Raw genomic sequence first — 25679 nt, 5'->3', positions numbered from 1 at the left:
TGGTAAAGCAGCGTGACCTCATGGACAATGTTGTTTCATATTCCTGAGTTCTTTGGAAAGTGGAAAAATAGTGCTGACCGGTCAGACCTCTTCTGGGCACTCCTTATGATATATATTATATGTCAGCATGGTTGAGGTGATAGAAAATGTACTATCGAAGGCTGATTTCTTCAAATGAGGCTGCAGCTTGTGATTTTATTGTGGCTAGTAAGCATAGCTGTGATATGATTAGCTAAGCCCAGCTCTGCCAGATCATGCACTACAGCTTGCATAAAGCATAGAAGATCCACAGCAAGATCTCCTTTAAAGACTTGATTAGGTACTATTCATCAAGAACTACTTGATTTAGAAACCAAATTAATAGAAGAAGAAAACTCAATATCGTGCAGCAGGGAGGATTTTATTGAGAATGACAAATGGGACTGCAGCACTGCAGGGAACAACACAGAGATTGAGTTGAATTTACACAATAGCAAAGGAAAAAGGGATTAAGTAGAGCGCAAGGAAAACTTGAGGAGAGATCTCATGTAAAGGGGAGCTGGCATCACCAGCCAGCTCCTGGTGATGCCCCCTGATAGCTACACCTCTGTGCTTGCTCAGATGCTGCGGATTTGCTCCTGTTCCTGCCAGGTCTTGGTGGGTGGTTGAGGTGGTGGAGGTGGTGGAGTGATGGAGGGCTTCAGAGGGCGGAATGTTGCCCGACAGGAGTAGCGGCCAGATCCAGTAGGACACATAATGCTCTGGGCCTCCAGGCAGCTCCCATGGCCGAAGGAGCCACCCAGCTCCAGTGGGGCTGAGGTGCCCACGATGCTCTCCTGAGGGCAGGAGCTGAGGATGGGGCCTGGGAAGGTGATGACCACAGGTGGGGGGTAGACGATAGCACGGGAGTCCCCGCAGGAGGTGATGCAGGGCTGGCTGCAGGCATTGGCATAGGGCTGTGGGCAGGTCACCTCGCAGGGCAGCAAGGGGCGGCCGTAGTCGCAGAGCTGCTTATAGAAAGCCATTGTAGGGATGGAAGTGAGCCTGGAAGACAGAGTGGCAGGGCCTGATCAAGGGTTCCAGCGCAATGCAGCCTTCATTTAGCCAAAGCCAAAGGAACACATGCCGAGAGCAAATGCCACATGGAGATTATTTATAAGGAAAGGCCAGAAAGATGAAATCCATTTTACTCTATTTCCCATTACTCTTACAGCACTCTCTAGCTGAATGGAAATGGAAAAGACACTTTTAATGTCACCCTCCCCCCGACCCACAAAGAGTATTACTTACTTGGTCCAACAGCAGATGCAAACAGGAGAACCAAAGTGGTTTGAGGGCTCTGGGCTGCAGGGACTTTTATATGGTCTCTACTTTGCCTTCATGTCATCATTTGTCTTTGTCCCTCCAGTTACCAAATACACTGTTTGCACACGTCAATCAAGGTAAACCGCTTTGTGCTTTGTTTCTCTTAACTGAGCAACTCCACCCTAGATGGAATTATATCTATGTTATTGTCTACATATGTCTTACATGTCAAAATGGTGGGGGCCATCTTTGTCTTTACTGTAACTCTATTGAATTTGTAGGAAACAAAGGGAAATCAGATTTGCTTTGTTATGAAGAATCAAAGTAACTTTTCAATGTATGTTGATGCATTTACCTGTATTTGCATTGGCCATATGCTGGTGCTTGCACGTGTTTTGCTGTATTATAAATACTAAGTCGAAGTCTGAAGCCACAGTATTCCGTCTGATCTTCTAATTACTATTTCCTATTTCCATTCAAGCAAAGCAAATCTGCACTTTGGAGCAATCTGAATTCAAAGTCTATCCTTAGCATTAGGCTGTTGGCTGGAAATTGCTGTAAAGGGATATACTTTTGCACTACCCAGAACAGAGCACTGCAAAACAGAATACAAGGCTGAAGCTTATTTACTATCATTGGTCTGAAATTGTCTATGAAACATGGAAGCTCATGCCCAGCTCTCAGCTGATGTAACTGAGCTTGGAATCAAGGCAAAAGTATTGTCATATTGTCATGTGGAATATCTTGTAATAATCTTAAAGATTCCATACATCACCATGCATTGCTTAATATATTTTGAAGCTGAAAGGCAGAAATAAGACTTAATGTCAGCAGGCTGTGTTAGCCACCACATCCCAGCCCCTGAAGTTCTGTCAGTTATGTTGGACAGTATCAATTGCACAGCCTTAAGTTCCTCTAAAGGAGTTTTTCTTCTGGGTTGTGTAGACAGTAATTGTTCTTCCTGTTGCCTTAGAGATGCGTATTTAAGCTGTCAGTGCCTTGTAGCTGGGCTATCTCCTCTTTTGTGTCTTGTAGCTCTTCAAACAATGATTAGATCAGTGAGTTGGTGCACTCAGCTCCCTCCCACCTTCTCCTCCCAGCTCTCCCTCTAAACCAAAAGACTTAGCCTGTCTTTTAATAATTCTATCCCCCCAAAGAAACCAAAATCAATAAAAACAGCCCAATTCACTCAACCACAACCTTTATTTCTTGTCTGATTTCTCCTGCCTTCAAGTCAGCCTTTCCCTTTTGCAGTTTTGTACTATATTAAGCATTTTGCCCAGCAGGTATAATACTGCTCTGGGCAAGCCTGTGTAACAGCCTACATGAAATGGGAAATTACTGATGATGATTTCTAGAGGGAACGATTAAGACAGAGGCCAAATAATTTACCAAACAGATCTTGGCAATTAAGTGAGACTTTGGGAGGAGATCTCAGGCATGTCTTTGCACTTGTTAGCATTATTATTTATAATTACCATTCCATTATCTGACAGTTTATGTAAATGAGGTTGGCAGCCAGACAGAGTTGAGACAGTCAGTGCTGTCAGGAAGCAGTAACAAAACCAACTAGTTCTGGGTATAAGAAGGATTCCTATTGCCTCACTGCACTGGAAAGGCTCACATGGAGGGTGGGCAGCAAAGCTGAGTGCTTTGCTATGGCATGTGGATAGGCTGATTTCCATAAACAGCCGGCTTGAAAACAAACAGAAAAAGCAAGTTTCATCCCCATTCCAAGCTAGACCTGAAGCCCAGACTTCATGCACTGAAGACGGAAAGCTGGAAGAAACAAGTAAACAGCTTTCAGCTGCAAGTGCTTTCATACCTCCTCCAGCTGCTTGCCGGCTATGAGACCTATTTGTTGGTGATTATCTCATTTACTTGCAAATCAGATGTTGTTGCGAGGATCCTTCCTTCAGCTGTGGCAATTATTTTGCTTATGGTTAACTGTTAAACAGTTCTGAACCCTACACAGCCTGACATCCAACTGAGAAATGACTGAGGTTTCTTTATCATCACTAGTTATAGCTGAAAGGTTTACTTTTCAAAGGATGTGTGCACAATTCCTCGTTAGATTTTGAAAAGCTTGGCTTGAAACCCAAATCCTCCAGCTGGAAGCATGAATAGACACTGAATAAACCTATGGCTTCTCCACCTCCATGGAGAGTTATAACTTCTTTACACAAGGAAATAATAAAGCTACCACTGGAGAAACAGGGATTTTGTCATTTGTATTATATATGTTTAATTAGGAGAACTGCAAGGACATTTTTCTATCTTTTTTATAAATATACCATAATTCCATATATACCAAAATCTGTCTTTCACGGCAAAGAAAATAACTCAGACCTACAGAAATATGAAGGGTCTGCTTAGGGAGATGAGATCTTGTTTTAAAGTGAAACTATTACTCATTACCCATACTTAAAAGTGCAGCAACATGCCATTAATTTTATCATAACAGAGCACTGTATCTACACCGTGTTAATCACGCAGAGATGCTTTGAAGTCCTTTATTCTGTGGAAAAATTAGAACAACCCAGATAAACATTGCCTAGAGCTTCCTCATAACCATCCCACATATTGTAACCGTAATCTATGCTGTAAAGAACAAGGCTTAAATTGTCAAGGGTGTAAACAAGCACAAGAGAGAATTGAAGAAAGGCATGTTTATGCTGCTCATCCTACATGGGAGGCACCCTCCCTTTTATCTTGCTGAACTGAATGGCAAGATGCCTACTCAGAAGGCTGCATTTTGCCATTCATCAGCCTCGTCCATAAGTCCGCTTTATATTTCCACAGTACAGAATTTTATCCAATGGAATTTCACTCCCAAGACCTTGATAATCACAGTTATTGCAATCAAAGCCTCTAAAAGCATCTGTCTAATTTTGCAGGTTGGGAGCTTGCTATCACCTTCCATCCCTGTCCTTTGGTATCTCAAAGGGATACCACCTTCAGCCAAACCCAAATCAGATGAGGATGGGGAGTGAATAAGCTTTAATTTAACCAGCATACTGAAATAACACCAGTACTATGTTTTAGACAGGAACAATTACTCAACACTGGGGCATCTCACTTCAGCAATTACTGGGATACTAATAACCCCGTGCAGCACTGAGGTCAGAGAGCTGAATTCAATGTCTCCTGAAACACCTGTTCTGAACAAGCCCAAGACTTTCCCAGGCTGTTGCTCCAAGGATCTCCACAGTGATTCAACATAATCTAATGATCATTTTGAAACACTGGCAACAAGCATGTCAACAGACAAATGAAGAAAAGCATGAGCAGATAAAACAGAAATAGAGATATAGTGAGGAGTGATAAGCAAACCCAGGGCACAGAGCTATATCCTGACTTATTCCAATGAAGTGTAGCCATCATCACTAAGAACTATGACAACAGTCTGGGTTTGAAGCATTAAATACACTGTGCCTTTTACTCTGAACACAATTATGTGGTCAGCTATTACTTTTGATGGTACTCAGTTCCAGATATGCATAGCTGAAATATTGTGAAAGCAGGTCTCTCTTTCTCTTTCTCATTTGGCATATATCTATTCATTATGCCCCTTAGAACCTGGTGATTTATTATTGTAGGCTGCCATGGAGTTACAGGGAAGGAAAAGGAACTTGCCTGGGAGGATCCACCTTTTACACACTACCTTTGCAAAATAATATCTTTTGGTTCATTTGCATGTTTTACTGACTCAAGTTTTGGAAACTAAATATTGCCTTGAAGACTTGCAGGGCTGACTCATGTGCAGAGATGAAATCTTGATGAAGGATATGGCACTGTGAGCACAATGTGTGATGAAACATTCCTTACTGTTCTGAAAATGCTGCTTGCTCATAGCGCAGTAATTGCTGATACTCGTCGATCTCATATTACCTTTTGTATTGTGTCTTATCAAAGCAGTTCTAAAGAATAACTATAAACACGGGTAGCCAAGGGCATTAGATAGGGGCAGGTAACTCTGAAGAGTGGCAACACAAAGATGAAAGCTTCTGAACTCTCCCTATGAGGCTTTGTGACACACACCAACCCAGGGGGCCTTAGACCTTTCAGGGTTAGGGTTAAATAAGCTGTTCTGAAAGCTTACCACATTCTGAGCAGTTCTTCCTTACTTGTAAATGTGAACCAATGCGTCTTCCCAAACATCTTTCTTTTCTTCCATGTCTTTTCCTTGCTAGCATGGCCAAATCTCTCTGCTACTTCATTTATATCAGCAAATAAACACCAAAACTCAGCTGTCGTGTTTGGGAAATGCTATCATCTCTGTTAAATGTGTCAAAAGAGAGCAACAGCTGAGTCTGATCCAAGCTTCTCCATAGAAGCATCATTTAGCTTTAAGGCAGCAATTACATTATGTGTGTGTGAAAAGAATGGTGGAATATCCTACTCCAAGCACGACCCCATCTGGCAAGGAAGGGAAGTGCAGAGGAAGATGTTCCTGCTTGTGCCCAAAGCCTTTGCTTTAATACTTGTGGTATTTTGTCATAGCAACTGCTTTATTAGTCAAAAGCAGCTTGTTTTTAATATGTGGTCACCTGGAAGGTAATCTTGTACACCTGGAATTGCTCTGCTAAGGGGGTCCCAGTGTGCCTGTCTCTTGAAATCAAGATGATTGGAAGCAGCTGTTTGTCTTGATTGTTAAAAAGCTACCATTACAATACAAAAGAAAAGCAACTCAATCTTAAAAATCATCTGTTTACTAAAATAAAAATATCCTGAGTAAATATGGAGGTAAATGGATGTGAAATCATGACCTTTTTTTTTCTTTCTATTCAGATCAGAGTTATTACAGAGTCTTGGGGAATGTAACCCAAGTAATATCCTATTAACACTGTATTAACATACCATGTTACATGTGTAATACCTGGGAAGGTGCTGGTGAGGCACCCCAGCTGCCCTTTGTTCTGCGGAAATCTTGGGATGTTTCTGGGTGGGTATAATTGCCAGAATGACGTAGTATTTCCTAGGCACAAAGAGACTGTGCTTTAAATAAGCCAGCACACGTATGTAGCCATTAGAGAAGTAGGAAATCAAAATAACCTTTAGAATAAATAACAGCATGTGAAGTTGCTTGGCATGAACAGGACACAGCTGACTTCCCAAGTAGCGTCTGCCTGGAGGGACTCACTGCTGGCACCAGCTGGACAAACACAGAAGTAAGGAGCTGGTGCTTCAGGTCTCCAAATGACTGCTAATATTCATGAGTGAAGGTTGGTTGGTTGCTTGTTTGTTTTCCAAAAGCAAGCTGGGATAGTTTTAATGCAGACATATGAAGAACTGCAACCTGTCAGAAGGCTTCCATATAAGGCTGGATACACACTAAAACATAACATTAAACATATATACATATACATATTTCTATAATCTTGAGGCATATACCTTAGAAAACACACATCCACATTTCCCTATGACTAAAACTTGTGCTCACTGGTTTCCATGCTGCAGCCTAGACTGAACAGGTGGGCCATTTGTTCATAGCAAAACCAAACCTTTAATTTCCTCTGGGCATCAAGTTGTGACTGGTCTGGGAAGAGGGTCGAGGGCAGCTTCTGTTCCTCTATATGGCAAAGTATCTCCAGGAGAGCATTGCAAATGAGTAGCAGAGGAAAAAGGAGATTCAGAAGGCCAATGGTTTGATGCAGCAGCCTTTTAATGTGAATGCAGAGTGGAGTAAACATTTGCAGAAAGAATAATGCAGTCTAGAAAAGCGTATATTTCTAGAAACAAGGAAAGCTAGAACCAGTTACCCATTCCAATGTGGTGCATTTCATTAAGATGTTTTTTTTTCCTCATTTTTTTGCTGTGTGTGACATTCAAATCCCTAGGTATGTTTCTTTTGTTTGTTTAAATCACAAAGTCAATCCGCGTAGAGGAAGTTAAAAGCACAGATGTAAGATGCAAAGCCACAGGAATAAGGAAAGCATTAATCTAAGCTAAAGCACTATAAAGGAATTAGAAGCAAGGTCCTGATTTTGGGGCGCTTCCCTCTGCAGTAGGAAGAACCTTGAAAGCTATGCTTGTAAATGATGATCCGTATCCGTTCACTCCTTTGCTTGCTGTTCTCCTGTGATTGTTCTCTGCTGTAGGCTGATTAGACCTTGCAGAAGCCTCTCTGGCAAGGATGCTTCCACTGGGTGGAATAAGTGTAAGAGCGCTCCGGCACACACTGAGGGACGCACTGGGGCTCACACTGGGGCACACACGGAGGTGGACATGGAGGTGGGCACGGGGGTGGGCACGGAGGTGGGCATGGTGCCTCACACTTTGTCACAAGCTTTGTGGCACAAGGCTCAGCACAAGGCACAGCACAGGGCACAGAACAGGGCAGTGCACACTCAGCCCCCTTTTGTGTTGATCCGATGGCTACACCCGATTCCAGGGCACCAGCCAGCTCGGCTGACTCCGTGGAGCCCACGATGGTCTCTTGTGGGTAGGTGGTGAGGATGGGTCCTGGGATGGTGACGACCACAGGTGGTGGGAAGATGATGACACGGGAGTCAGGGCAGGCAACGACGCAGGGCTCACTGCAGGCAGCAGCACAGGGCTCAGGGCCTTTCACGTTGCCTACAGCAGCACACGGCTCTGTGCACAAGGTTTTCTCACAAGACATTGTTTAGCCGTGCTATAGACCTGCAAGAAAGGAGCAAATATCACCCCAAAGAGCCAACAGGGCAGAGTCAGTGCTGGAGCAAAGCAAATGTTAACCCTGAAGAGACATCATGGATTCTACGTCTTCTTGCTTTTAAAATAAATCAAAGGGCGGAGAAGTCATTTGGAAAACATAAAGCTATATTCTGAACTGTCATTTCAAGCTTATGCAAATACCAAATAAAGGAGCTGGGCAATCTGTTGTTTGAGTCTGAATGGAGTACACTGGTTTTAGCCAAAGCGATTACCTATTTCTTTTTTGTCTAGCTGAGCAGCATGTAAGAAAAGCCAAGGTGGGGTTTAATTTGACTCAAGCTATTTTTCTTGGATTTTGTTTGTTTGTTTTTGCTTTAGACACAATGCCAAAATAGACATTATTCACCTAAGCTTCTCCTGGCCCTTAAACCTTAATCCAGACATCTTCAGGCTCCCACCCTTTCAAGCTGTTTCATTTTATCCATGCAGTGCTCTTCAACTGACCTGCAACTCCCTCAGCAGAAATCAAAACCATGGGAAATGAATGCCTAAGAAATCAAACCCAAATGCGTAACAGCATGAAACATATATACAGGTTAATATATGCTTTCAAAGCCCGTTTAATGCTTTGCATAAGAGCAATTTTTTGCATAAATGGTACAAAAATACCCAAAGCAACTCCTGGAGAAATATACACCTTATAGACATTCATTATGTTCCCATTTCTACTGCAGAGCTGCATTTGGCAATGCCAAAATACCGTCCTGGGCTATTCAAGACAAGTGCCCAAGAGGGTCTCCAGCATTCCCAAATTCAGATCAGGAGCTTTGCAGGGCCCCATCCATAAACATGCAGTGTCCTTAGGGCTGCCTCTGCTCTGAAGGGTGACTGCAGCCATCTCACCATCTCACTGCTTGTATTGCCTATCTCAATATTCACCCATCATGTCTCTGCCCAAAGTTAGATACATATCAGCAGCCATGAGGTCTGAGCAATGCAGCCAGATGCGTCCTGCTTGCTAAAGTAAACTAAGGTTTCCCTAAAGGCCTTATGCATTACATCTCTGTATAACAACAGAAGTAGATGTCTTTAATTTTATCCACATTTCAAATGTACTTTAAACCCTCGGTCCATCACTGCCTTAAAATGAATAACAAACAAATTACTTCTTAAAATGAAAATAAATTCCCAACAGTTGCACAAAATAGCAGAATATTAATCCAAAATTCAAGCCCCAAAGAAACCCAAATATTTCAATAAATGCTGATCTTTTGTTTGCTTGTTTGTTTTTGCTTTTGTTTTCTTTTTAGAAAGAAGAAATTATATCAGAATCCAACTTACTCTGTTCACCGAAGAGAAGTCACGAGAACCTGCTGGAAGGTGTCTGAATCATGGCTGGTTTTATATACCGTCCTGGACCACCAGGCTGATGCAAGAAAATAACGTCATATTTGTGCATTAGGTTCCATTACTCCCCAAACAAAATTTGACGTGTAATTACAGTAATTGTTTTGCTTGCTGTTTGTGTTGATTACCCTATTCTAACCAGCATGTGACTTCAGCAGTCCCATCCCCGGATTCCTTTCATTTCAGGGTTTTAAGCATCAAACCCATTCTTGAAGCTCTGAGAACATGAGGGAAGCCTATAGCAGATAATCCTGGCTTGCACACACGCTGCAGCAGCTCAGAGCCTCTTTGGGACTCCATTGCTTTGAAAACAGGGGTTTGTTTTCCTTCCCTAAGCATCTTGACCTCCAAGAATGCATAAGAGCCTAACCTAATATTAGCAGTAAATGTGCTTGCTAGTTTGAAGCTAGTTAGGGCATGTTTACAGAAACTATAGTCACTGTATGACTGTAGTGTCCAGGATTGCCTTGGAGAGACACTCCTGGGGCCAAGCATTGCATGTGGTTGCTCCTCGCTTCATGTTGGAGTCCCTTCCAAGCAGGGATGCTTTACTATGTAAGGGCTTGGTGTGGCAGCAGCCTCAGCCAAACCCAGGAAGAAACATGAGGGGAGAAAGCTGCCTTTAGTGACAGCAGGATCTAGGAACTGCTCAGTCAGGTTTGGATTAAATCACTGTCTCTCCAATCCCTTCTCCAGCGGTTATGGTCACAGTTGCATCAGAAACATTCCTAAATGTGAAGACCTGAGTGTGCCTGACCTGGATAAAGGAGCAGAGTGCTGGCAAAGCAAGCAAAGCTGGAACATCCCCACTTACCACGTAGGCTGGCCAGGGATAAGAGCACCACTGCTTTATTTAAGGTTGCTCAGGAAGGCTTTGGTGATTCAGAGTTTGTACCCAATTTGACCTGCTGTGCTGAACGGCATCACTCTGTGTTTGAGGCACAGACCCAGCCCCCCCAGATGACATAATACTATTTAATTTTGTAAATATGCCCTGTTTTGGAAAGGTGAATATTTGGCCAATGTATTTTAAATGGTATGATTAGGCTAACAAATACAGAGCTGGCTTTTAATCGAAAACAAAACAAAACAAAGAGATCCAAATTCCCAAGGTGCTTATCATTGCTTGAATCAGAGAATCACATGGGTGGCCCTGACATATATATTTTAAAGCGACGCTATGATTCAATACTGTGGAGTTTAATACTGGCAGCCTGTTATTAACCTCCTAACGCCACAATACTTTGCATGTATAAACCATTAGTGGGTGTTTGCAAAACTGTCTGAAAGCATTTCCTCAGAACATTTCCAATAAGTGCTCTTGCCTAGAGGATCCTCTGAAATCCCTTTGCTTCTAAGAGATAATTGATAGCACAGAAGTTGCAACATCACTAATAAAGGAAAATATATACATATGGGTATTGGAGGGGGAGTGAGGGGAGGGGAAAATTAGGAACCCAGAACCATTAAGTGTGTTCAGGCACCCTTTGCTTGGATGAACCCAAGAGCATGGTGGTAATCAGAATTATTCTTACCCAGGCAGAGCAGCAGCTGCAGCTTTTACCTACTGTTCTGGAGCTGTTCGAGGGAGATGAGATGTGATGCTGAGAGGGGATATCAATGCTTCCTGCCCAGGCACAGCCTGACATGTCAGTCTCTGCACCTTCAGAGAACAGAGCCTGGCCTCATCCCATCTCCTTATAGTTCTGATCCCATCTCCTGCTCTCTGCTGGTGCACAGCCCACCTGGCAGCCTCTTCCTGGTGTTTTCACCTGTGCCCATGGCTTCAGGACCCCTCCAGCCCTCAGCCTCAATCTCTTGCCCTCCTGCTCACAGCTTCAGGTCCCCTTCAGCCTCATCCTCCAGCCCTCAGCCTCAGTCTCTTGTCCTCAGCCCCAGGACCCCTCCAGCTTCAGCCTCCCTTCCTGCAGAGACCACAGCAGGAGCAGAGCTGCAGCAGCCTCCAACTACTCAATCTCTGGGAGTAGCTCTAGAGGGAGCACCTGAGCCCAGCTCTGTCATCCCTGCTTGCATTTATTCTCCTGGTGATATCTATATTTTTACAGGTGGTGATGATGAAGTTGTTGTGCAGTCACCATTGGGAGAGGATTTTTGGGTAACTCAGATGATAGAGAAGTAATAAGTGTGGTTGTGAACAGGTAAACTACATGGACGTGAATTGCTTGAGGAGGAGAGCATCCTTCAGAAACTGCTGAGCACACCAAAGGGTGTGAATTTGTATGTCTGCACCTCTCTGCTCCTGCATTTGGGAGGGAGTTCTTTCCCCCTCAAACTAGTTTTGATCTTCTTTGTTGCACTGCAAGCTAATGGCTTCATCTCCTATTATCCCATTGGACATAAAGGGGTTTTTACTGCCTTTCTCCTTGAAGAAATGTTGTACAATTTCATATCCCTTTGTGTGAGCCTCTCTAAAATAAGCAAATCAAAGGTGCTGGATAGTTTCTGTGAAATAAGATCAAGAATAGTTGCAAATAACTGTGGGCAAAGGGGAGATCTCTCCAAGTAGGCTGTGATTAGAGAAGGAAGAGCATGCAAAAAAATATAATTCATTATAATTACAATTAGCAATTGAAATAAATTGGTGAATGATTTTCTGGTTTAAACTGTCCAGAAGTTCTTTCTGGCACAAAAGCAGAGTGAGCGGAGTGGTATGACCAATTTCATAAGGATGAGTCATTTTATTATGGGAAAGTATCCACATAGGAATTAAACGGCACACGGAGCAATTAGTTAAGCCAAAACCTGAGAGCATATATGCACACAAATCCCAATATCCAGAAATTCTTTAGAGAAATCAAAAAACAAAGCCATTCATATCAAGCAATTATTACATCATAATTGATTTAAACAGGTATTGTGGGTTCCTATTCTGAAGAGGTGCATGGCTGTCACTAGGCTGTATTTCTAGGAAGGCATTGGTTGATTTACCTCTTTGATTCTATGCTGCATGACTTTACCATAAATACCAAAGGATCTGGTGTAAGATTTATCAATCTCACCCATCAACAACAATACTTGGGTGTAATAAAGTGGTTTGATTCTTATTTAGAACACTAAGAATTTTGCTGAATTACTTAAAAGGTGACTTGAAAACACAGATTAAAAGGAAAAAAAAACCCAGAGAGTTGAGTTTGAATGCAAAATAGTTTTAATGACAGGAAAGTACAGTGCACATATGGTGAAGGCAGTCACAGAGCACACAGGACATTCCCCTGTGAGTTCAGTGCAGCCCAGGAATGGAAGACATTGGCTTTTCAGAAGTAACCACAGCCTCCCCCACTAGACCTGCGGAACCCAGAGGAGCCGCTGCCTCCATAGCAGCTTGCTATGCCAGAGGAGCGCCCACCCCCAAAGGAGCCCCCACCGTAGGAGCTGCCTCCTCCAAAGCCACCTCCATAGCAGCTCCTGGAGGTGATGGATCTTCTGCCTCCGAATGAACCCCCAGAGCCAAATGACCTGCCCCCACCATAGGAGCTCCCCATACCCCCTCCATAGGAGCTGCTTCCTCCATAGGAACCCCCCATGCCTCCTCCATAGGAGCTGCCTCCTCCATAGGAACCCCCCATGCCCATGGTGCTGCCCCCTCCAAAGGAGCTGCCTCCTCCATAGGAGCCACCAGAACCAAAAGAGCCCCCTGATTCACTGGGGCCCAGCGACCCCCCCGAGACACCCCCGATGGGCATTGGGAATGAGGTGCCCACGATGGTCTCCTGAGGGAAGGTGGTGAGAGTGGGGCCTGGGAAGGTGATGACCACAGGTGAGGGGTAGACAAGAGCACGGGAGTCCCCACAGGAGGTGACGCAGGGCTGGCTGCAGACGTTGGCATAGGGCTCTGGGCAGGTCACCTCGCAGGGTGCGGAGCATCTGCTGCTCAACATCTGTCCTCCTGAAGACATCTTTTTGTGATGCAGATATACCTGCAGTAGTGATTAAGGAGTTGAAATAGAATATATCTGAATCTCTGTGCTCTTGTAATGACACAACCCTTGTGCTTCCTATAGAATAAATTATTTTCTTACAACATGAGAATATTTTCTTACTGTATTCTCTTATAATATTACTTATCTTCTATGCAGTCTGAAATATTATTCCTCACTATGGCTAAGTCTAAACAATACAGATCCAAACACAACTTCTCTTGCAGTCTGGTGTAGCAGCCAGTGAGGAATAAATCATTCCAAAGTACCTTCTTCCTGTCTTGGTTCTGAACCAGTGCTGGTTCTGATTAGTGTTTGAACACTGATGAACACAGCCTCACATTTTAAGCCTATTTATCTAACATTAGCTATAGATGAATGGCTACAAATACCATAATATTTAACAAATCCAACATTTCTGAGCATCACAGAGTGCTGACATAGAGTCCATTCCCCAGTTAAACAGCAATAGAAGCGTCTCAGTAACTGTAAAAGAACTTAAAGAGAAATAAATACTTACCAGGCTCACGGAGAAAACCTGATGAAGTGAAGTCGTTGGTGAACCTGGAAGAAATGCGGTGCTTTTATACAGTCCTTCCAACTGCTAGCAGGATACGCAACACGCTCCCGCACATGGGGCATAGTAGTTAACCAGCAAAGCATTTTGCTGTATAAGCTACTTCTAATTGTAATAATTGTTTTGATAACTGATAATGGCTAATAAATCAGCCCCGCATCATTCTATATACTCAACACGCCCTTTGTCTTACTGTAATCCTTAAATAGTTTTTTTTCTATTCGTTTTTATGACTAGTGCCATCTCTTGACCTCATTTGAATTGCAGCGGCAATGAATTGAGCTCTGTTTGCTGACCAAGGTAAGGATATCTGTCTATAGGAAGGCAAAGACACGAGTTTTCCTTTGTCAGGGGAAATGTTTTCTGTTCTGCAGAAGGTTCTGTTGAAATCCAGAATTGCAAATAGTTGGGAGAGTTGCGAATTTCATCCCTGCAGCTCCTCAGATGGGGCAGGTCAGTTCTAACATCCACCCAAATAACTGCTTACAGAAGAGCTTCATCAAACCTATAGTATCATCCAATTAACTACAAGGAAGCACTGCGTGAGAACGCTTAATGTTTTTATTGCTCTCCTTCTTTTGTCACCTTCCAGGAGAGCTGTGATGGTTTAGCAAGATGGATATTCTCCAGGAGCCATCATAGGGAACAAATACTTTTTGGGGCATGGAATGGAGTGTATGTAAAGGTGGTTTAAAAGTGAAACAACTCTAAGGGTCTTGAGAATGAGAAAACACTCTTATTATACTTTATTTAGATTAATAATACCCCAGCAGTATTTCTGGTATAGTTCTTGGAGATCTCAGCAGACAGAGCTAAGAGTCCATAAATAGGAAGAGATCTCTCTCCTTTACCAATAACCACAGAGAGATGATCAGATGTGATCAACCTTTTTGCATTGTAACAAGCATCAGGTAGATACAAGCCGGTGGTATCAAACATCCAACTTCAAGTGCTTTGTCTGAGTCCAAGTAACCTGGAGTAATTGTCAACATTGATTCTCAGTCACAGCTGTGGGAAGAGAGCAACCACATACGGTCTGAAACGAATTGGTTTGATTTCCATCCTGTTCCACTTGTCACGCTGTACTTAATGTTTCCATCACAGGTTTCCTGTGTTTTCAAACACCATTAGAAAATAGAGCACGAAGAGCTTATACAGTTAAAACCTTGCATCAGAATGCAAACGAGTTCTGTCAGGCATCAGTGGGCAGCTCCTGATGTGACAGTTTTTGCTAGTCAGCAGTTCTTGGTTAGCTGCTCAGTTAATGTCAATTGTCTACGGTTGAGAAATACCAATTTACATGGAGGACCCTGGGCACTGCCTTCTGCTTCTTCCCACCACTGGTGAGTGGTAGCATTCAGTTTGCCACCCAACTGTTGCCATCCCAATTGTTGCCATCCCAATTTTGATGAAGAGAAATGGAATATTACGCGTGAATGCAGTTTATCAGCTGGATGGAGTCCTTATATAGAATAGTAGAACCATTCCCATTTCAGTTTCAGTGAGGGCCGGGGACAATATTAACTGCTATGTGAACCTGTCATGGTCAGAGAATAAACTAAAACTCATTACGCTTGTAAAATGCTTGTAACGTGACATGGAGTTGAGAATAAAGTTGTGATCACATCACTTAAGAGAACAATTAGAACAATTAACGAAACAATCCATACAGCAAAACACAGTTTGGCAATAGGTAGGAAGCTCTTGCACAAAGCGTGGCTCACATCCTACTGGTGGTCTGAGAAGGGATATAAATACGAGTGCTCTGAGCGCTGCAGTCTCATCCACATCCACTCTTCACCTCCACATCTCCAGACCTGGTGAGTTGGATCTCCTTCATTCTCTATAGGAAGCTTTAGGAAACTATTTTCTGTGCTTCTCTGAGGACATAGTTCTTGTATGGGAAGCGTGCTGCTAAGCTGTCTTGCTCCCTTCTAGTTTCTATTGTCATTTTAAGGCATGTCTTTGTAGATACAGCTGTTTAACAGTAAGATTGAATTCTTGTGGATGCTCTGATCAATTCAGTGTTGTCAGATCACTCCAGAGCTATGCATTGTAAACCAACAAAATCTACAAGTTCTTCTAAAGACTCACAGATTTTGGCTTTGCTCTCCATGTTCATCCCCATGTATTTGCTCATCTCCATGTATTTCTAGAGCAGCGGGGAGAAAATTGCAATAGGTGCAAGGGAGATAAATCTGAACCTTTCTCAAGTCATCTTTCACCTTTTTTTCCTGTGCTGATGCAAAACTTCAGTGCTGTAACCTGTTTTCACTCCAGCTTCTGAGCTCTGTCCTCCTGTTTTATGTCCTGCTGCAGGTGTATCTGCATCACAAAATGATGAGCAGCAGATGTTCTTCACCCTGTGAGGTGACCTGCCCACAGCCCTATGCCAGCGTCTGCAGCCAGCCCTGCGTCACCTCCTGTGGGGACTCCCGTGCTGTCATCTATCCCCCACCCGTGCTCATCAACTTCCCAGGCCCCATCCTCAACTCCTGCCCGCAAGAGAGCGTCGTGGGCACCTCGTTTCCATCACCTATTATGGGCTCCAGTGAATCAGGGGGCTCCTTTGGTTCTGGTGGCTCCTATGGAGGAGGCAGCTCCTATGGAGGAGGCATAGGGGGTTCCTATGGAGGAGGCAGCTCCTATGGAGGAGGCATGGGGGGTTCCTATGGAGGAGGCAGCTCCTATGGAGGGGGTATGGGGAGCTCCTGTGGTGGGGGCAGGTCGTTTGGCTCCGGGGGCTCATTCGGAGGCAGAAGATCCATCACCTCCAGGAGCTGCTATGGAGGTGGCTTTGGAGGAGGCAGCTCCTACGGTGGGGGCTCCTTTGGGGGTGGGCGCTCCTCTGGCATAGCAAGCTGCTATGGAGGCAGCGGCTCCTCTGGGTTCCGCAGGTCTAGTGGGGGAGGCTGTGGTTACTTCTGAAAAGCCAATGTCTCCCATTCCTGGGCTGCACTGAGCTCACAGGGGAATGTCCTGTGTGCTCTGTGACTGCCTTCACCATATGTGCACTGTACTTCCTTGTCATTAAATTTATCTTGCATCAGTATGTTCGCCTCATGGTTTTCTTTTTCACCTTTTCACCTTGAAATCTCTTTGATTATGAATGATGTATTCATGCAGCTCAGCTGACAGCTGAGCACTGGTTGCTTAAATCTTTAAGAGAAAATAACATTTTTCTCTGCCATCTCCAAAAAAGCTTCAATTATATATTGATTTGACTGCTATTTTCACCTTAACTTTGATAGAGATATAGAGGCTACATTTTCAAAGTGGGACTGCAGACTGAAGACAGTCATATTCTGTGATTTGTCTCTGCTGACAGATTCCATGTTTAAGCTCATCCTTCACAATTGCCCAAACATGAATTATTCTATAGTTCAACAAGAACTATATATATATAAAGGCAAATAAATCTTTGCTTGGTTCAACTATATATTTTCCAAGCAACGTCGGCCAAAAACAGTTGAGCCTGGCTTAAATGTGCCTTTAGCATTCAATAGATCTGTCTTGGAAATTCACCCATCAATCTCTTTGCATTTCTACTCCCAGCAGTAACTATAGAAAACAAAAACCAGAGCATTATTTCTCAGTCTCCTGTTACTCATCACTTATGAAACTCTCCCTCGCACGCCACAGTGAAATGAAAGCAATTATGCTGTCATATAAATATGGCCCACTGATAATGAAAGAAAGAAAATTCCTAAATTGCTTCTCCAATTTATCCTGCAAATACAAAGTGGTCAATCTCAGACATCAAATCAGGCATATAACAGAACTGTGTGGTTTAGAAGGGACCTCCAGAGATCATTGAATCCAACCCCCCTGCAAAGCAAGCTCCCTACAGCATGCTGCACAGGTAGGTGTCCAGGTGGGTCTTGAATATCTCCAGAGAAGGAGAATCTACAACCTCCATGAGCAGCTTGTTCCAATGCTCCATCACCCTTACCAGGAAGAAGTTCCTTTGCATATTGTTGCAGTACTTCCTATGCTTCTGTTTATGGCTGTGTCCCCTTGTCCTGTCCCCACAGACCTCTGAAAAGAGGTTGGCCACGTCCCTTTGTCTCCCACAATTAATATATTTGTAAACATTAATAAGATCTCCCCTGAGTCTTCTTAAGGCTGAACAGACCCAGTTCACCAGGCCCTGTATCATCTTTCTGGCCTTCCAATGGACTCTCTCCAGAAGATCCCTGTCTTTTTTGTACCAGGGAGACCAGAACTGGATATAATACTCCAGGTGAGGCCTGGCCAGGGCAGAGTAGAGGGGAAAGATCACCTCCCTTGACCTGCTGGGATGCTGAGATGTGGCATTTCACCTCTCATCCCTCATTTGACATGAAACTTAATATTTGCACTGATGGAAAAAGACTTCTGCTTGTTGCCTGTTCCTACACCAGAACAAATTATTGAGTCATCAGCTTCAGAAACCTCTGCGCCCTACAGAAATGCAATCCCAAACTGCTTTGCATATTTAATTTTGAATGCCTCATTAAACTATCCATTTTCACAACACCTGTATTACTTAAGCAATTACTATCATATTACCATAAAAACACATAATTGCCACTCATAGGTGACGTTAAAAGCTCTAGGAAGCCTAATGAACTAGTGGAAAAAATAGGTCCAAAACTGTCCGTGGGAGAAAGAAAAACTGAACACAATTTGATTTTAATTCCAAGGGGAAAGAGGATACACTGCAGAATGAGATGGCAGCACAGCATGGAGCAGAAACCTTCTCACTTCCAGGGACATCTACAGCCATCACTACCTGTGAGGAGTTGGTTTTCCACCTGGTGTTCTTATTCTGTCATGGTTTTATTGACAATCTCTATGGCAGGCCTTTCCAATGACCTTTTATTTAACACTGGCATAATAAAAATAGGTATCTGTTATCATAGGATGATTAACAGAAGCCTTCATTAATAAAACCAAGCCAAAAAGAGGTGTTGGCCCACATTTCAGAGGTATCGAGCAAGGGAGGCTCCCACTGACACAAAGGGTTTTCCCCCATCTCCAAAGGAAGTCCCATCTGCAGGCTCACAACTTGTGTTCTCATCTCCCAGGTCAATGCCTGGTCTATACTCACAGTAATCCAAGAGGCCACAGTGCTGGATCAACCACTCAGTCAATAGAGTATAAGTTGGGGTGCAGAGAATGCTGACTCCCCCATCAGAAGTGATGCAATTTGGAGGTATTATACCTAAACCCAAGGCTTGCAAATAATTTGTGGGGCTGACACATTGGTTAGGTGCCTTCCTGAAAGCCATTATGGATAAACATGCAGAGAGATCAACTCTTGTTTCAATCAGAATCATTAAGTTTGGACAAAAGGAAACTGCTGGGTGTTGTAATTCACTAATTACAAACTGAAAGGAGAACAATTAGGAAGATTAGAATAATATGTTTTTGTGATAAATGACAAGAATTCAATGGACAATGGATGACCTCATATCCGTCCTATTGTCTAAGAACATATATAACAGGGTATGGAACTAAGTAGTCTTCCATCCTTCCATCTCCACTGACATCTTCCTCGGAGACAACAGGGTAAGTCTGATCTCACTGCATGTCTTTGTATAGATCACTTAGAATTTATGTATGTTTTCTTATCCTATAAGATGCTAGTAATTTTAGAAATGTTGGAGAAAGAGAAGAGCAAAGGTCAGTAGGAGAAATCTAAGATAAAAGGAAGAACAGAGTAGGGGAGAGCCTCACCTTCTCCTTTCCACTGGAGATTTTCTTAGCTGTAAACCTTCTTGCAAGTTGACTTGGAAAAGGGAATGGATGGGACTTTTTAAAGCAAGTAATTGTGTGAGCATCAGATAACTTAGTCCTAGAAAGCAATGCTTTCCAAGAGATTCTAAAGAATAAAAGATGTGGTTGGCACAAAAAGGAAGAAGTGAGAAGCCTTAAAAAGGGGTCGGTCAGGAAGAAAACTGTGAGGAAATGGAGACTAGAAGAGAGACTTGAGCTAGAACATGGTGGGCAGCTGTTGGGAAGGATGAGATGCATGCAATGGAAACCTGTGCATGATGGTTTCTTGACCTCACACTATCTTTTCTAGCTACACCTCCAATCCTCAAGAAAAATGATGAACATCAGCTCTGAATGCTTGCCCGCCTGCGAGGTGGCATGCACACAGCCATACGCCTGCAGCAGAAGCCTTGAGCCCTGTGTTACATCCTGTGGGGACTCAAGAGCTGTGGTGTATGCCCCACCAGTTGTCCTCACCTTCCCAGGCCCGACCCTCGCCAGCTGCTCCCAGGAGAGCATAGTGGGAACTTCAGTTCCCCAGCCATATGGTCCTGCGATCCCATATGGCTCTGAGGAATCCTATGGGATGGGGAGCTCCATTGGCATGTCAGGAAAGGGGGTCTCCTTTGGGGCTGGAGGGATGTCAGGGATGGGAGGCTACTTTGGATCTCAGGGTTCTGTTGGGTATGGAGGCATGTCGGGGATGGGGGGCTCCGCTTGGTGCGGAGGTGTGTCAGGGATGGGGGACTCCTTTGGGAATGGGGGCTCCTTTGGGTTTGGGGGCTCCTCTGGGTTTGGGGGCTCCTCTAGGATAGGGAGCTGTTACAGCAAGAAGTCCTACAGAAGCCACCGTGGATCTCGCTTTGGAAATTGTGGCTCCTTTTAAGCAGCCTGAATGAATCCCTGCAGACCACACGTCGACCTGGGAGATGAAAACACAAGATCTGAGTCTGCAGCTGGGCCTGGCTTCCAGAGATGCAAAAACCTTTTGTGTCAGTGGGAGCCTCCCTTGCTTGAAATCTCCAAAAATGGGCCTACGCCTCCTTTCCGTGCCATGCCTCATCTTCTATCAATAGCAGTTTCATGTAATCCCTTCTCTCTTCACTTGTACACATGTACCATGTCTTTCCTGGTGGAGTGGAAGTGATTTGAGACTTTGAAAGTGGGACTTTTCTGCCAAGATTTCAGCCTTACCTTACAGAGTACAGTGCCTTTCTATTTTATCAATACAGACCTTCCAGCTGCCTTTGGACTGTGTAGAAGACCATTATCAGACTGCACTCTTCCATTCTGTAATGCTTACTTCATGTCATATTAAAAGTCTTGTTGAATTATAACCCTGGGTTTCCAGTTTTCCTTTTCTCTCCTTCTGCTTTACCAACTAGGCTGAGAGAAATCAAACTCAAAAGGAGTCATAATAGCAGGTGGAGCTCCATGTACACAAATAGGAGTGGAATTCAATGTCCTAATGCATAGCTGCATGCGAGCACCGATCTCACTATTTTTCACCTGCCCAATAAGACATGCAAGATGCAATAAGACTATCAGATCTAGAGGATTGGAGGCTGAGTCAGGAGTGTCTATATAAACTATTTCACACGTGGCATCAGCTGTGAGGCTGCGCCTCACACTTTTCTAAAGGGAGTTACACCCCTCATGCAATTCTTACTCAATAATCTAAGGAACGAAACTCTGAGTAACAGGAGTGAAAACTGCTGGGGCACTGCTACCTAAGGGTGGAATATTCCTGGGCTAAAGCTGAAGGCAGAGCACCAGGTCCAAAACTCCATCGGTACTTTTGGACCCCAGTTCTCACATACATACAACAAACACATGCACCTCTGTATGTGCCCTCAGCCTGCAACTCAGAACAACACTCCTGCATTAAGAGAAAGAATGTCTATCCAAACAAAAGCAATCTTGCTTTCTATGCAATCAAAATATGTATTATTGCCTAATTCTATGTGTACTGGTCTTACCAGCAGAACATCATTGTTTATTTAGCTCAATAGACTTCTAATAAACAAATACTAGGAATCATAATTCCACCAAAGCTCTGTTAACAGTACAGTACATTGCATGCATAAACCCACAGTATAAGTATAGCTATCAGAATATTTCTTCAAAGAATAAAGTTGTGGAGTAAAAACAAGCATGAGACACTTCAGGATCCTTAATTCTGAGAGAGCATGGGGACATCCTTGTAGCTGTTGCCTGAGGGATCCAACCACGATGTTCTTGACAAGATCCGATCATTTCCTGAATAAACACTCCAATTAAATCAACAAACCACAAGGATTAAGACAATCAAAGTGAGGAAGTGAATGTTATGCTTGGCACAGCAGCCCGTGCTCAGCCTACGCATGAGCCCATTCTTGTGAGCAACAACACAATCGAAACAGCTCCAAATGAGTGACATAGCCATCCAGATGAATTTCTAAGCTTCAGAGTTATATTGGCTTTGAGGAGGAGCTGCAGCAGACCCCCTCCAGAGGTCCTTACAACATAAACTATTCTATGATTCAGTTCTATTTATTAGAATGTATACAATAGAAAGGGGAAAGTTACTCTAAGGAAGAGTAAGTGAGAACGATATCAACTGTAGACAGTAATTATGGCCCTAATTATAGTTACTGATGCACAAAATTAAGTTATTTCAGACTGGTTTGTAGCTAAAGAACCGCAGCAAAACAAAAGCCAGAAGACCACGCTATGATGCAACAGGGTTTTAATAGAAACAAGATGTGGAATACATTCTTGTAGAATGAGGCAACACAGAGAAAAAGAATGTAATTTCCATTTCAACAAGGACTGCAATCGATCAGGTGTTCAGAGGAACACAGGGTTCACAAGGTGTTCTCGCAGTCAGAAGCATCCACAGTCAAGTCCCATTGTTTTACCCTCTTCAGGTTCAGAAAGATCAAAACATAACATGAGCAAATGACAAAGTGAGCAAATGACAACATTGGGATTTTAAGCCTTAGACAAAACATAGCACAAAGAGATGTCAAGCAACCCCAGCTCCTACTCCACAGCTGGAGCAGAGGCTGCTTGACACATCTGATTTCCAGCCCTACAAGTCAACCATTGGTTTGTATCTTATCATTTCTTCAGTCATTACTCTGTCTTAAAGACTTAAAATGGCCCACAGTTTCCATAGCGGTACCTATAGTACCTAGAATAAAATGGGAAATAATTTCTACCATATCCTGAATAAAATGAGGTTCGGTAATAGCCTCCCAAACGAGAGTATCCACCACCACACGATCCCTCCCCACCGTATGAACCACCTCCCATTCCACCATAAGAGCCCCCAGAGCTATGGGAGCCCATCCCACAGGATCCACCTCCACCATATGAGCCACCTGAACCCATGCCTCCACCTCCGGACCCCATGCCTCCTCCTCCAGAGCCCATGCTTCCACCTCCGGAGCCCATTCCTCCACCTCCAGAACCCATGCCTCCACCTCCAGAGCCCATTCCTCCTCCTCCAGAGCCCATTCCTCCTCCTCCAGAGCCCATGCCTCCACCCTCAATTTCAGGCATGGCAGTTCCCACGATGCTTTCCTGAGGACATGAGCTGATAATGGGTCCTGGGAAAGTCACAACAACGGGTGGTGCGTACACAATTGCTCTTGAGTCTCCACACGTGGCAATGCATGGCTCGTTCCGAGAGTCGGCATACGGTTGTGGACATATCGCTTCGCACGGCTGACCACAGCGGAAGCTTACCATCTGTCCATAGGACATCTTTCCGGTAGGCAAGTCAACCTGAAAGGCACAGAGTGCACTAGCCTGGTGGTTACAACTAGAGGAGTGAATGAACGAACAGTATAACAGCAACCTGGGTTGTGTAGATGTGTTGAATGACAAACATCTGAACAGATGCTAATATACAAACAGTGAGCAATTAAAACAACAAACCACCATTTCTAAGGAAGAGTCAGTTCCATCCTGAACTAGACTTGTGCACTGCACATCTCTCCAACCAAGTGAGAGGAAGCACTGGGTAGAGACTTCTAGTCAACCTCCATTACTCTCCAGGGCTCTATTGCCTCATAGTGTATTCCTGAATAAGACTTTACCCTTTATTTTACATCACTGGATTTTGTAGGGTTGTGGTTTTTTTCTCCTAGGAGTCAGAACTATCCTGATAGTGTTGGAGTGTTCTCTCTCCTTAGAAATCCTCTTAAAAAAGATCCACTACTTTAGACTTCAATGCTTAACACCACTTCTCTTAACAGCCAAAAGGCAGGAAAGGCCAAAACTACAATACTTAATTTGGAGTCTAGATGTAGAAATAATTGTAGAAAATTGCAATAAAAAGTAGTCAGAGAGATGTTGTTGAAGAAGAAAAAGCTACATACATACGTGGGATGAGTTTGCTCAAAGTAGCAGTATCATTCAGATCCCATGAGAACTGGGAACTCTCTTCCTAATTCTATTGTAAAGCTCTTGTAAACTGCATTATTCATCTTAACAACTGACATGGTCTCCTAATCTCACACTGTATATGAAACGTTACCTATCGTTAAAGATCTCACAGCTTTCTCCTAGAACTTTTTGGTCTCTTTTCTGTATACGAACTCAGAAACAGCAACAAGAGAAGAAACAGCATTTTCCCATTCTTTTAAATGGAAATAGTAGCTGAATTCCTAGGAACAGCTGTTATTTCTCTGCTCAAACAATGATGTCAGTGTCCACCCTATTCACTTATTTATGGTTCCAAAATAAGATGCTCATAGAGAATAAGTTCCTACCCTACAAGTGGATAGGTTATATAACCACAGATTAATGCTACCTATAAAACCACATCTATAATTCCAGACAGACACAGTTATATTGGACTTACCCAGTCACCAGGAGGAATAAGTCAGCAGAGGCAGCTAAAGACACCGGAGTTACGAGCACTTTTATATGCTGTCATAGAGAAGAGAAATTGGGAGACACCTTTACGCAATCATTCCCTACATCTTGTGAAACAGAATGTTTTCCCCAGCGATACCATCCTTTGTTGCAACTGTTTTGATATCAGCTTATGATTATTAGATAATATTCAATCCCACACAGCATGTTATACACATCCTCCCCCCCCCCCTCCATCTTTTCTGCTGGAAAATCTCATGGTAAAATTAGGTTGGTTATCCTTCAAACTGCTGCCATTGTAAGGATTGCTCAGCTGGATACTAAATGACCCGTGGGCAAACTCAGGATTGTTTGACGCATTGGATAATAAACATCTTATGGAATTTTCCCTTTTAAAGGAAATATATTCACGTTCAGTATTTCATGCTAAAGAGCCATTGGTGTCTGCGAATAGAGGCCCGAGAGAAAACATTACTTCAAATACAGGTCTATAACTTAAACCCAAATAAATTTACAAGGCCTGACAAACACTGATGTGATCCGTTTGATCACATTTACATCATTCAGATTAATATGGCAGATTATTAAAGCCAAAACTAAAATAAAGTCCTCCATATTTTGTGTGTTGTTTTTTTTTGATGTTTCATGACCCCTAAATCAGAACAATAACCAAAGGAATGCATGCAGCCAATAGAGATGTGACAGCAATCTGCATGGTACAATGAGTCACATAATTTGTGGGAATGAAAAGTAGCCAATAATTACAGTAATCGATAGCAGAAGCAATTAAAGGAGTTGCCAAACCAAATATTTTATAGAGGAAGATAAGGAGCTCAATACTTTTGAGTTCCTTGTTTTTAAGTACATACGTATATATACACACACACAAACACACAACTCATTCAACTCATAGCTTCTCAACTACCTCCAGTGCTATAAGCAGAACATGGCGCTGGTTTGATCACCCACATGGTTATGACCAATGCTTTTCCCTGGCAGTGTTAAGTGAGATGAATTCATGGTTTATATAAGGTTAAAAAATAAATACCTTTAAAAAAATAGACATCTTATAAGGCCTTTCAAGCCAAACTGTAGTCAACATTCTTAAAAAAATATATAGAAAAGAAATGGGGTTAGGGGGGAATGAAAATGCAATGGAGTAATTGGCAGTATTGCAGCATCCCTTTCACATCACCTGAATCTCTATT

The 25679-nt window shown here is 43.2% G+C and overlaps 2 protein-coding genes and 2 long non-coding RNA genes across 4 annotated transcripts; 1 reads left to right on the top strand and 3 right to left on the bottom strand.

The window, feature by feature from the left end:
• Window positions 1-381: 381 nt before the first annotated feature.
• On the bottom strand, window positions 382-5771 carry LOC107324401 (feather keratin Cos1-1/Cos1-3/Cos2-1-like). Its single transcript, XM_015884381.2, has 2 exons — window positions 5387-5771; window positions 382-1023 (listed from the first exon to the last, which is right to left on the bottom strand). The coding sequence occupies exons 1-2, from the start codon at window positions 5443-5445 to the stop codon at window positions 597-599; spliced, it is 486 nt and encodes a 161-aa protein (XP_015739867.1). The 5' UTR covers window positions 5446-5771; the 3' UTR covers window positions 382-596.
• Window positions 5772-6931: 1160 nt separating this feature from the next.
• Window positions 6932-11328, bottom strand: LOC107324389. Its single transcript, XR_001559479.2, has 3 exons — window positions 10866-11328; window positions 9265-9349; window positions 6932-7929 (listed from the first exon to the last, which is right to left on the bottom strand). It is a non-coding gene; the product is annotated as an uncharacterized LOC107324389 (long non-coding RNA).
• A 4854-nt stretch (window positions 11329-16182) lies between these two features.
• Window positions 16183-16773, top strand: LOC116654391 (beta-keratin-related protein-like). The gene has a single exon (XM_032449155.1). It carries the CDS (start codon window positions 16183-16185, stop codon window positions 16771-16773), a length of 591 nt encoding a protein of 196 aa, XP_032305046.1.
• Window positions 16774-22316: 5543 nt separating this feature from the next.
• On the bottom strand, window positions 22317-24590 carry LOC116654407. Its single transcript, XR_004309640.1, has 2 exons — window positions 24458-24590; window positions 22317-23376 (listed from the first exon to the last, which is right to left on the bottom strand). It is a non-coding gene; the product is annotated as an uncharacterized LOC116654407 (long non-coding RNA).
• Between the last annotated feature and the right edge of the window lie 1089 nt (window positions 24591-25679).

The sequence above is a fragment of the Coturnix japonica genome, chromosome 25, assembly GCF_001577835.2.
Source record: "Coturnix japonica isolate 7356 chromosome 25, Coturnix japonica 2.1, whole genome shotgun sequence".
In the NCBI taxonomy this organism is placed as follows: Eukaryota; Metazoa; Chordata; class Aves; order Galliformes; family Phasianidae; genus Coturnix; species Coturnix japonica.
The sequence above is the reverse complement of the archived record's forward strand: the minus strand, read 5'-3'. Positions and strand labels throughout refer to the sequence as shown.

Coding starts and splice junctions, on each gene's coding strand:
- LOC107324401 (XM_015884381.2), bottom strand. CDS start 5,445: ATGTTTGGGAAGACGCATTGGTTCACATTTACAAGTAAGGAAGAACTG. Junction 1,024..5,386: donor GAAGAACTGCTCAGAATGTG/GTAAGCTTTCAG, acceptor TCTGTCTTCCAG/GCTCACTTCCATCCCTACAA.
- LOC116654391 (XM_032449155.1), top strand. CDS start 16,183: ATGATGAGCAGCAGATGTTCTTCACCCTGTGAGGTGACCTGCCCACAG.